This window comes from Podarcis melisellensis, assembly GCF_964234715.1.
Source record: "Podarcis melisellensis genome assembly, chromosome: 9".
Lineage (NCBI taxonomy): Eukaryota > Metazoa > Chordata > Lepidosauria > Squamata > Lacertidae > Podarcis > Podarcis melisellensis.
The window spans coordinates 27,531,660-27,545,107 of NC_138541.1; the positions used below are offsets into that span (position 1 = coordinate 27,531,660).

Below are 13,448 nucleotides of genomic sequence, written 5' to 3' on the forward strand. Positions count from 1 at the left end.
ATGGCACATCAGGGGGGAAAGGAATGAGAGGGAAGAGGGGAAAACAAGCTCAGTCACAAGTTCTTAAAATTACAGTTCTTAAAGTTACAACCAATGTCAGTGGCAATTCTGTCTGATTTCTCCTTGATAGGGCAGCCCATCCCCTAAAGCACTCTTCACCCCAGATCAGATCTCTATCAGTATTGTATGCTGCAGCCCTTAAGAAATTGATGCATTGAAAGATCTTTTATGTGGTATATTTACAAATAATTGGATAAATGTTCACATTTATTCATAAATGATTAAAGTATGATCAGAGAGGAGTGGGAGACTTAGTTTTTATTCACAAACATTGTTTTACAATAAAGCTCACTACCGTGTAGAGAATATCTTACACAATATCACATGGCTATTTTATTGGCTCTACAAATTCAGGAAAGACATTGAAATTGTTCCAATACTCTAAAACTAGATTAGGGTCTAGGCAATCAAGCTAGATCCATTACTACTATTTAACCTAGTAATGTGGACAAAAGATTTGTGATTGCTTAGGACAGAAAGCCAATATAGTACCCCCCTCCCCAGATGTTGTTGAATTACAGTTCCCATCATCCTTTACCTTTGGCCATAACAACTGGGGCTGTTGCTATAGTCAATGACATCTGGACAGCATTACTCAGCTACTCCTGGTTTAGGACTACTAAAATGATCCAAGATAAGTGAAGTATACTATCACACGTTAAAATTCTTTTTCCTCTATCAGGTGCATACTCAAGATAATTAAATGTGAGTTAGTCTGAAACCACCCTACAGTTTCAATCAGGAAAAGTAGGGGAAGGGTGATGCGGGATTAAGATTGTACTCATAGCTCAAATATGTTAGCCTCTAAAATGGGAGTCAAACATGTGCCCCTCCAAATATTGTTGGGGCAGTATCCAACGAAGTAGTTCCACTTGTACTTCTGGCAGCACAACAGAACTTACTCTCCCTCTCTGCTCCCCCAAGCTCCATAAATCTGTTCTGGGGGTTCCCCCAACCTTTGGACTCCAACTCCCACAGCCAACGTGGCAACGGGCAGGGGCTTGGGAATCGTAGTCCAGTGGCATCTGAAGGACCACAGGCTACCTACCACCTGTCTAGCTCCAGGACCAGCAGTTTGTCCCATCTTGAGAGGTTGTTGTGGAAAGAGGAGGACTCACTAGCATTAGAGCACTATTATAGTCTCACAGAGAAGGCATGGGAGTGCCCTTCCAGCAGATGTCAAAGCGATAAACAACTACCTGACATTCAGAAGACATCTTAAGGCAGCCCTGTTCAGGGAAGTTTTTAACGTGTGATATTTTACTGTATTTTTGGTTTTTATGGAAGCCGCCCAGAGTGGCTGGGGAGGCCCAGCCAGATGGGCGGGGTATAAATAATAAATTATTATTATTATTATTATATCTCTTTGGTAACAAATCCCAAGGTAGCCCTTGGGACACCTTTTCAGAGACTCTAATACTGCCTTAAGCTTTTGGAAAAGGTTCTGCAAGTGCAGCTCCAACTGCTGGAAATGGAAGCTGTGTGTGCAGGAAACATTTTTCTGTGTAGTGTCATTAGATGGATTACATTGTCTGTGCCTTAAGTAATTCAATTGCTGATACTTAGTTCCAAATGTGATTTACCAAAAAAAAAAAAAAATAGATTGAGTTCAGATCAAGATAAAGTAAATTGGAAGACAAAATACTATAGACACTGTAGTATTTCCCCAAATAAAATGTTGGTTTTTGTATCCCTCAGTGCAGGGTTTTTCTGTCAAGCTACTACAGAGATCACAATGTGGAACTCTCAAAGCTTCTACACAAATTGGGACAACCCCTTCCATCATGGCTGAGACAGGAGCTACAAAAAGTGAGATAGCATTGGGGAAAATGCTTCTAGAGAGAGCTCTTCTTCACTTCAAGTATAATCAGACCTAAAGTCTCTAGTAGCTACAAGAAAGCTGTTGGGAAATCTATCTCTTCAAGAGAACAAAAATGTGAGGTTTGTGCCATATGCTGGCAAGTGGACTGTGAAAGTGTGTGCACTTGTGTCTCTGGAAGTGCATGGCATTTCATTACAATTTCTGGTTTCATGGAGGTTACATAGGGAAGGTCATATGGGCCAGCTCCCACTTATTTCATTGGGGCTGGCACAAGAGAACTTCTAGCGGGTTGTGCCTATAACTTGCTGTGCAAAGGTGGAAATAAAAAGCAACTGGCCTAGGTTTAAAAACAACAATATACAACTGTCCAAAATCAAAATAAATATTTACAATTTTATATATTATATTCATATCAGTTTACGAATATTGTGTCTCATGTCAGTTTTGTAACCCACTGTCTGCCTGCTGAGGTTTCTTATTGTTTGATTACAATGCTGTGTCTTTTTTAAAATGAGAAAATACGTAGCACAAAATGCCAGATGTATTCCCCCTTTGCAATCTGATTCAAAGCACTGAACTAGGTTTTTTTAAAGTCAGTTTATGTCGTTTAGAAATACAACATAGGTGGGGAATGCATCATAGTATTCAAAGAAATGATAACTATGTATTTGAGTTGGCTGGCTGAATTCTTTCACCTCAATTCACTGAACTGGGAGTTGCTGTAGCATTGTGGAACCTGTCCCTTCCTGAACAGATGACTGATGGAAGAAGTGCTGCAGATGCTCTGCTTGTAGATCAGCATCAGAAGTGCATGTCCAACCAGGGCTTCTAGATAGTTAAGATTTTCCCGAAGTACAGAAGATTCTCCCAAATCACAGTCTTACACATTCTATTCACCTTTTACTGCATCAGGGTCTTTGGCCACTGCAGGAAAAATACTTAGGCATAATTTACAAGGCTTTGATTGTTTTGCTTGAATGCCACAAACAAAAACCCTTACATTGTTGAAGCAAAGAATTCCAAAATAATTAAATCCAAACTTGTAAAATATTTTTTCAGGTTCACAGGAGTAAAAAATCATGTCAGAGAAATAATTGTATTAAAAAAAAAAATCCTTTTTTTTAGTCAGCCTTTTGCCATTAGCTAAGCTGATTTCCCATCCCAAGTTCCCCTCCTCCTGCCTAAAATTGGAAAAGATTCCACTGATTCACTAGTCCTACATCAGACAGAGAAAGTGGCAAGTAGCATACTCATATCTGATTTGCTTTTTTTACATCATTACGTGTTCTACATGCTTTGGATTCCTTAGGTACTATATTATGCATTTCTTTAGTATTTTCAAAATGAACAGATTCATAAGCTATGGAAAGACATTTGGAGGGAATATCTGCAGTTAAGTTAATACAACAAATTAATCAAAATTATTTTTTAAGCAATGAACATTATGCTGCTGGCCTAAAAAAATTATGAACACAGTTAACTTTAAAAACCGATGATGAAATTTCTGAAAGCATGTAGCTCTGATAATTAATATTTTACAACACTATAATGACTAAATGTGTAGCAAAGCTAGAAAATATTATGAACCAAGTTTACTCTATTGATATTTGGCTCAGGGTGCTTTGAAACTAAATGGCTAGATCTCTAACCAAATATATCAAAATATTAGATATAAGACAGTAATTATGCACCATTATTTTCATTACCGTTTACTGGATGTAGCATCACCCAGCCAAGGTTAAGCACTGTTCAGTCCCAATTATTTTAATGGAAAGCTGCTCACATGCTTAAATGTGCTTGGAGCCCCCAATTTAGGAAACACTACATTGATAAGGAAATCTTTTAAGCCATTAGTCCTACTCCTTACCTTTTTGTTAAGTAAAGCAATAAACTGAGTGCAAATGGCCCCTTTATTCAATACAGAAATAACAAGAGCTCAAAATTTATCTCTGTCATTACCATTTTATGAACAAATATACAATTGTACTTGAACAACCACATGTATGCAGTATCCTTTCCATTTGTGAACGATTCTCTGCAGAAGAGTGCTTTCTTTCTTCCTTATCCTGTCATACAAAGCTATAATAGGTTCCTCCAATCTACTAGTTTTCAAACTTTTGCTTGATAAATAGAAGCTTGACATTACTCAAAGAAAGATCTTTAGTGGCAGGCAAGTGTCCTTGAAAGATAGTTTGCTAACCACAACAAATCTTCTGAAGCAAAGTACTGGTTTTAGGCTGCAATCCTATACACACTTACCTCTAAGTCTCAATGGAGCTACTTTTGAGTATGCATGTATAGGACTGCACTGTGAAGAATCCAAAAATTCAGGTAGGCATTTTATACCTCCCACTAGTTTAAATGACTGCACAAACAAATGCCAGAATAAATTCCAGCATAAATCTTTACATATTTACTTTAACATAGTTCTTATGAAAACTCATGGAAGTGACTTTGAAAGTTGGCTATCTGAAACAGTTGTGTCAGTAAAAACAACAACAGTGTGGTTATTTACAGGACATCATTATTATTAAAGGTACACACACCAAAAGGGAAACAAACAATGAAGTAACCCAAGCAATCCATGCAGTTACACATGGTTCTGCTGCAGTATTTGCCCAGTACTACACATGAGAAAATGAGGAGTGGAACTAATCTTCAAAATATATTGTACAGATTATCCTTATTATTGCTGGAAAATGTGAAGCTTCCTCAGGAAGAATAAAATAGGTATTTCAGTGTTTATAGATGTAATATTCTTCTCATTCACATTGAATGAAAATTGCTGGAAATGTTTTTCTCAAATTTTTTAAAAGAAAATAAAACTAGACATTATTCTGATAGTGGCATGATTTCTGCTGTGCAACAATAAACTCTGATAAAAAACAGCCTCTCCACATTTTAGTGACTTTATTCTAATGCAGTTTCTTTTACTGTTTGACATCAAGTTACAACGTACTATAGAAACAGCTGCCTCAGAGATATTCTTTTTTTGAAGCTGCCTGCTGTTTCTATGTTAATAACATTATTCTGAGGGGCTCTTTGTTTTACTGCCTTGTCATTTTACTATCTTTCATGGCAGAATTTTTCAAGTGTGCTACAGTTACACATCCATAGTATTACAGTAAAGGAAAGCAATACAGAAGTCAATAAAAGTTACTTAGAACAGTGATATACCATACTGAAGAAAGCCCAGCATTTTAACACTATTAAAAGTGAGAGGGAGAACAGCCTGGTGTTTTCCAAACAATTTAGTTTTTAACAGCACAGCACAGGAAAGCGCCATAGCTCAGCAGCAGAATGCATGTAGAAGGCTCCACTTCCACCTCAAAGAAATACAGTGGTACTTAGGTTCTTGAACTTAATCCATTCTGGGAGTCTGTTCGACTCCCGAAACTGTTCGAAAACCAAGGTGTGGCTTCCGATTGGCTGCAGAAGCTTCTTGCACTCTAGCGGAAGCCACGTCGGACGTTCAGCTTCCCAAAAACGTTGACAAACTGGAACCTTATGTCCAGGTTTGCAGCATTCGGGAGCCGATTTGTTCGACAACTAAGCCATTTGATAACCAAGGTACCACTGTAACCTATGTGACGCTGCTGAAAACAGCTCCCCAGTAAAATCAAACGCAACAATGCTGCAAGTTATATCTTGCCTGCACTCCATTTCATTGGCTGTTGGTTTAGCTTATATTCCAAAAACATCTAATTTTAGCCTGAGGTCACAATACTGGGAAAGACCCCAGCCACTATCGATCAGGGTAGGTGATACAGATGAATGGTTAGACAGGCAAACGGCTCAAAACTAGTTTCCAACCCTATAAAGCTATATGTACCTATGAAGAACTGCCACCTCTGGGTGGTTAAATGAGCAAAGCCACATGGATGTATCCAGTCCAGCAATTATTTACACCATCTATTACTGATATTTACATGCAGAAAGAAGCAGTCCATATCACAGAAGATCTACTACTTGATCTCCACAGCCTGGGTCTGGCATGCAAAATCATGTAGCCTGTGTACATTTTGTCCTCTGCTCTTAACTTCCTTATTATATTATTATTTATGTCTCTCCTTGGCATCAAAAAGCCCTGCTCAAATTGTATTAAGTCATAAGTAAAGACATTCATGCAATTCCCATACAAATTCCTGATTTCCAAGGATCTTTGTTGAAGTATTGGTGTTTGGGATTCTCACCCACAATCTGTGTGGCAGTTCAGGTTTTTATATTATTTCAGTGCAATGGAACAAAATCCTTAAGGCAAATAACGGGAACTCTCCAGTGGCACCCCCACCCTAAATTTTCCACTCTGAGAAAGGGCTGTTCCTTAATATGAGGCATTATTCTGCCATGACAAATACAGTGGTACCTCGGGTTACAGATGCTTCAGGTTATAGACTCCGCTAACCCAGAAATAGTTCCTTCTGGTTAAGAACTTTGCTTTAGGATGAGAACAGAAATTGTGCTCTGGCGGCGTGGCAGCAGCGGGAGGCCCCATTAGCTAAAGTGGCGGACTCCCTCCGAGCTCCGGAGGGAGCCTGCTCGGCAGGGGCTGGGTCCTACCGCACTGGCGATGCGGGGACCCTTAAAAACCACGGACACGGAGGCCGTGGACATGGAGACTCGGCTGGCACCGCTAGCGCCCTCCCGACTCGTGAAGGAGCCTTTTTAAAGGCTACGGATCGGGTGCCGGGGAGAAGCGTGGTGCTTTGAGTCCTCTGCTATCCCTGCCGAGCGAAGCCGCATGCCATCCGGCGGAGAGCGCTGACTTTGAGAATTCGGACTTTTTAACAACAACCCGTGAGTAATTTGGAAACCGGGTTTAAAAGGAGAAAAAAAGAAATTTTTTTCAGATTTGATACGAGCAGGGGGGGATCCAAAAAGGAAGTCAGTCCCCCTCCCTACTGTAAACCTTCCAAAACAAGGACTGGGAAACCAAGGTCCAAAAAGAATTGTATTGCTGATAAAAACTAAGAATTCCACGATGGGAAATTACAAGAACTGTGCTGGAGGAAGAATTGAGGGAGAAGGAAAACGTAACACCCCCCCCCCCCCGGGAACCGGGGTGATCGAGGAGAGAGCCTGGCAAAAAGCGAAGGAGATTTTGACAGCTGTCAAAGTAGCTGTCAAAGTCGGAAATTCAAAGAGGATTTTATTACCAGGACTTTGCTGGTTAATTTTGTTACAATTTGTTACAATCCGTTAAAACTCGGATACAAAATGGCGAAAACATGGATAACAATCGGACTTTTGGACTAGAGAAAACAAAGTTACAACAATCCCCCTAGAGGAGTTTCGGGACATTACAAAGAAGGTCGTAAGTGGAAAAATACCATCGGAATTTTACAGGACTGGTTATCTTCTGGGAAAGCTGCAAAACGGAAACAATATTGTGTCTACAGGGTGTTCAACTAAAGGAGACAATAGAATTTTCTATTGAAGAAAGGAAGGGACTGAACGCAAGTTTTTGTTCCTGAATAACAATAACCCCTGCAGACTTACTAAATTTCTGAATTAGAACGTTTTAGCAGCGGAACAAGAGGAAACTGGACTACAACTTGGAAAGAACAATAGGGGGAGTTTTATTAAAGATTTGAAGCTAAATGGTGTAAAAAATAATTTTAAAAATAATTATAAAAAGAAAAAGCCAGCAAGGAGCTGGGGGAAAAATGTGATTTATGGACTTTAAGAACTCCAGGCAGACAACATGGATTGGTGGTCAGGGTGAAATTAAACCGGGGACGGGGGGGGGGGAGAGAAATAGAATCCAAAGGCTTGTCAACTATTTTCTGAATTGGCTTTCTTTCATTTATTATACTTTTTATTTTCTTATATTTCTATTGTGTGGGGTGTCTTTATCATTAAAAAAAAAGGAAATTGTGGAATGGAAAGGGGGTGGGCCCTGGGGAGAGAACTTCTGTCTTCTATTAAGGGTATTGATGAGGATTGTATAAATTTAAATTTAAATTTGACTAATAGTTTAAACAAACTAAGTTTTAATTAGAACTGAGAGCTTGTGGAACCAACAATATGATAGGGGAATACGGTAGGGGTGGGGGAAGGAGGGAGTCCCGGAAAGTGGGTGTATGAAAATAAGGCTTTGAATGTACTTTAATCTTTTCTTTCTGTATTTCTGGAAATCTTAATAAATATTATTTTTTAAAAAAAAAGTGGTACCACAGGTTAAGAACAGTTTCAGGTTAAGAATGGACCGCCAGAACGAATTAAGTTCTTAACCCGAGGTACCACTGTACTGCTTAAGTAGTAGTAAGTTGTTAAAACTGTAACAACATACTACTATTTAACTTTAAATAGCATTTGCCAATGTCGCTGCTACTCTTTTGGGCCAAGATTCCAATCTCGGGATCTCCCTCGGGCGGGGGGGGGGGATGGGAGAGAGGTACTTGGGTGGCAAAGCTTAAGTTCTTTTATTTAGTGTATGCTTGGGGTTTTTCTGTCAGCATCACTTGCAGAAGTTCTCTATTCGCTTGTTATGTTTCCTTGGTGGCGAGAGAAGTTGGGGTGGCCTGGGGTGTGGTTGATCGTCTTTGGCTGGCTGCAGTGGGATTTGTTTGTGGGTTATGAGCTCTTTCTAGTGTGAGTGGGCATTATTATCTTAGAAGGTGTTCAGTAGGGCCAGTTCTGGGGTGAATTCTAGTACCTGTTTATTTTGCTTATTTCTGGTATGACTGCGCACACTCCTTTTCTGACTGGGTCCTCGATTATTTGGTTTGGTGGAATCTGTTGGTTCAGACACAGCATATGTCTGAGAAGTCCCCACGTGGGATCATGGGGAGGAGGTGTGAGTGAAAAACTGTTGTGACATTGATTTCCTTGGCAACTTGGAAGCTGTGGTGGGATCCAGAAATGGCAACCTGGAGCCCCACTGACCACTTAACTGCTCTTTTCTCCATCAGCTTGGAAGCTTTTTCTGAGACGTTTGCAGGGTATGATAGTATCCTTGGTCATTTGAACATCTTTATCAAGATGCTAACAGATCTGCCTGCCTTTTATCAGTTGTGCTTCAAGGGAAGCTCACCAATCATCTGATCCTTTAATATTTTCCAGCCCAGATAGAAGTTAACCAAAGGATCTCACAAGTCATCTCCTTGCAGGAGCAAGGAAGCATAGGAAAAACAGATGCACCACAAGAGCATCTTGGATGGGATGACTTTCAAAGAGGACTAGACAATTGCATGGAGGAGAGGCCTATCCTATCAAAGGCAACTAGCCATGATGGCTATGCTCAGCCTGCCCTGTTAGAGGGAGCAATGCTTCTGAAAAGCACTTGCTGAAAGCTACAGATTCCCCAAACATGTTTCACAAGGACCCCTTCCTTCCCTCTGCCCCAGTACCTGAGGGTTGTCACATCTCTCCATGGATTTGGCCAGAACAAAGTATATGTTGGGGAAAGGCTCCCTCCCTGCAAAGAAAATGGAGGAATCAGCAGGCGCCTGGCTTCCAGCCATGCTAGCAGCAGTCTGGCACACGAGGGTGGGGGACACGGGAAGTAAGCATTCCTATAGTATAGGGCACTCAACTGGCATTTCCACCTACCTGAGCTCTAAGCCTTTCCCCCTTTTGTTCTGGCCTGTCTCTCTCCCAAGGAAGATGCAAGCTCTTGCTGGAAGCCACCTGTGGGGAGAATGTTCCTATGATTCCCAAATGTTTCAGAAGCATCTTTTTGTTCCTTTAGCTGCTTGTGGGTTAAACCACAGAGCCTAGGGCTTGCCGATCAGAAGGTCAGTGGTTCGAATCCCCGCGACGGGGTGAGCTCCTGTTGCTCAGTCCCTGCCCTGCCAACCTAGCAGTTCGAAAGCATGTCAAAGTGCAAGCAGATAAATAGGTACCGCTGCAGCAGGAAGGTAAACAGTGTTTCGTGCGTTTGCCAGAAGCAGCTTAGTCATGCTGGGCACATGACCTGGAAGCTGTACACCGGCTCCCTCGGCCAGTAAAGCAAGATGAGTGCCGCAACCCCAGAGTCGTCTGCGACTGGACCTAATGGTCAGGGGTCCCTTTACCTATAATCATAGCATGGCAGGGTTGGAAGGTATCCCAAGGGTCATCTAGTCCAGTGTTTTTCAACCACTGTTCCGCGGCACACTAGTGTGCCGCGAGATGTTGCCTGGTGTGCCGTGGGAAAAATTGAAAAATTTGAAAGATTTAAAAATAAAGTATTTTATAATTTTTCATATTTCTGTTTACTTACTATTTCATAATAAAGTAATTATAAAATACTTTTTTGTGTTTATTTCATTCCTATTACTTTATATATAGTCAATATAGGCACAGAGTTAAATTTTTTAACATTTTCTAATGGTGGTGTGCCTCGTGATTTTTTTTCATGAAACAAGTGTGCCTTTGCCCAAAAAAGGTTGAAAAACACTGATCTAGTCCAACCCCCAGCAATGCAAGAATCCTGCCCACAGCCAGCCCCAGCTGGGTTCCAAACTCCAGCCTTCTGGTTACCATTGCAATTCTGCATGGTGTGGAGAAAGGGGAGAGAGAAATGTGTTGCCTACACTCTGATAACACTGATATGAGATCTACACCATGCAGCCCTTTCAATAACTAAAATCTAGAGGGCTGTCACATGGAGGATGGAGGAAGCTTGTTTTCTCCTGCTCCAGAGGCCCTTAGGCTTGAAGCAGTGACTCGCCTTCCTTGGAGGTTTTTAAGCAGCGCTTGGATGGCCATCGGCCATGGATCATCTAGTTGAGATTCCTTCATTGCAGGGGGTTGGACTATATGATTCTCGGGATCCCTTCCAACTCCACAATTCTATGATGCTATGTTTTTCTATAGGTGGTACATGACCCCAGTCAAACTTGCAAAGATCTACCATCTGCCCAATAACAAATGTTGGAAATGTAATGAGGCTGAAGGTACTTTTTACCATCTTTGGTGGACCTGCCCAAAGATTAAGGCCTACTGGGAAATGATCTATAATGAAATTAAGAAAGTCCTTAAGTGGACATTTGTTAAGAAACCGGAGGCTTTTCTCTTGGGCATGGTCGGCCAATTGGTATCAAAGAAGGATAAGACATTCTTTATGTATGCAACCACAGCAGCAAGAATCCTGTTGGCAAAGTATTGGAAGATGCAAGAATTACCTACTCTGGAAGAATGGCAATCGAAGGTGATGGAATATATGGGACTGGCAGAGATGACCGGCAGAATCCGTGACCAGAGGAAAGAGACAGTGGAAGAGGACTGGGGGAAATTTAAAACATATCTAAAAAACTACTGTAAAATTGTGGACTGATAAGATGTTAAGGGGTAGGAAACAAAGAATTACAGCTGTAAATCTTAAACTTTAAGAAAACTCAAAAGGGACCTGACTAAAGACTGATCGATGAGTTGCTCGAAAAAATGGTAAAACAAGGATGTGGCGAAGGGAAGGCATGGGGAAGTCAATTTTTGTTGCTTGTTTTTAATGTTTATGTTTGTTTTGTTTGTTCTTATTATGTGTAAAAACCAATAAAAATATTTTCTTAAAAAAAATAAATAAAGCACATGACTTCCCCTGAAATGATTTGTACTATTGTGGCTTCCCTCTCACAGACCTACAATCCCCAGAACCCCTAACTACAATTCCCAGGAACATTTGGGGAAAGACACCTGCTTTTTAGAACAGGGATGGAGAACCTGCAGTTTGCTCACCCCCATTTTCTAGAAACCAGGAATGGGAAGCTCAAGTGCTTCTAATGGTATGGTTATAGGGAGCAGCATGTATAAAATATTGAATGTAATAGGGTTATTAAGGTAATTGTATCAGAATTATTATGGGAATGTTAAGGAGGGTGGGAAAGAGAGATTTTGGAATTCTGGTGGTGAGTGATGACTGGATGATGGTTTGAAAGGGAGTTTGAATGTGAGTCAGTTGAGAGTCAGTTGAGAGCAGTGGGTTCTGGAGCAGGTGGTTGGGCAACTAACTATTCAGTTTAGGATCAGTAGTCTATTCATCATTGTTGTAATAAAGCAGCATATAAGATAAAGATAATTTGAGGCCATAAGTCCCTTTTAGTGAGGGTTCAGTACCTAGGAGCTGGACCAAACATTGATATTTTTTGCTCTTTTCTAGTTTCATAGGTTTATGTTCTGGTTCTAATGATATAATGGGGTGGGGGCTCTTTAAATACTGGGGGCTGCTACACACTCCTTTTCTTCTTTTAAAAAACAACAATTTCCCCTATTTTTCAAAAGCACATACATTGTCTCTTTCTTCAGGTTCTTCAGTTACATTTGTTTTGAGACATTGGTGTTATATGCAGTATAGGGTTGGGAAGAAGAGAGAGAGCAGCATACTGTCAGCAGAAGTTGCTGGAGAGCCTTGGCACATCCACATTTTAGCAGTGACAAAAATGAAAGGAAGAAGTGATCAGTGCAGAAGTGGGGATCATAGGGAAGCAGCAATGGCTCTGTGTCAGGCAGCACAATGTCCTGTTAAGCATCCTCTCACACTGCAGAAAAAAAGTTGCACTTAACCCTCAGTTACAGCTGACTGGCAGCTTATTACATATAAAGTGAAGAGCAGGAACAACTTGAGAAATACATGACAATATACTCCTTGTTCTAAATTTGTGTCACAATAGTCAATCCGTGTCTAAATCTTCAACACTATTAATACCAGAGCCTATGGAGTATCCCTTGGAACATCCAAGTGGGCTAAGAAATCCTGATGAATTCACTTCAATTTATTCTAAAAGCAAAAAATAAAAACTTGAATAAACTGTTTGGCTTTAAGTAGAGACAAACAACAATAGCTAAAACCATCTACATTATATGTGTAACTCCAGAGATTATAGCTTGTCTGCAGCAGCACTTAATGTGACTGCAAGTACGGAACAAAGCTTTGAAATTCTGGTTACAGTGCAATGCTTCCAGTATCAATTGGAATGAAAGCAGAAACTGAAATCATCCCTACTGCTCACCAACTTTTCAGAAAGCCTCTACAAACAATAATGATCAGTCCTGTTATTAAAGCACTTGGGTCACAACCCAACATTCTAGAAAGCATATATGCGCACCAAGTCTCTCTTTGCCTTTGGGGAATACATACACTGCTCAAAATTTTGGGGGGAAGACATATAAATTTGGGTTGATTTGTATACTAATGACATCATCAGTCTCAACAACTGATTTGCAAAGATGGAACATTTTTGTAGTAATAAAAGGCATCACTGTTTTCAATAATTCTGCTCAGCTTGATGAATCATAGAATCTTAACTATAGAGTTGAAAGAATTGAAGCATCATCTAGCCCAACTCCCAGCTAATGACTATAGTACCTCCCTCTGAAGAGCACAGTCAGGTGCTAAACCTTCCAAATCTGAAGCTGCAGAGGTAGACAGAGATCCTCAACATCTCCTCAAATGCGAGGAAAGTTGGAAACTGTTTGGCAATTGCACAGCCAAAAAGCATATGGAGTCTTAGCCTCACAGGACTCAACTGGCAATCCTTTCCTGTTGCTCTCCAGTACAGTAAAGGCGGGCAAGCAGAATGTGCCTGTTGGACTTCCCTACCTGAAAGCCCACTTCAAACAGGGACTCTCTACTCACTTGCACCCA

At 40.7% G+C, this 13,448-nt stretch overlaps 1 protein-coding gene across 1 annotated transcript in view; it reads left to right on the forward strand.

The window, feature by feature from the left end:
- The window catches only part of LOC309377572 (bifunctional heparan sulfate N-deacetylase/N-sulfotransferase 3-like), a 56,740-nt gene extending 54,434 nt beyond the window's left edge, over window positions 1-2,306 (forward strand). The window contains exon 13 of the mRNA XM_081925048.1: window positions 1,764-2,306. Within this exon, the coding sequence (XP_081781174.1) occupies window positions 1,764-1,937 (174 nt within the window). The 3' untranslated portion in view covers window positions 1,938-2,306. The remainder of the gene's footprint in view (window positions 1-1,763) is intronic.
- Window positions 2,307-13,448: the final 11,142 nt, after the last annotated feature.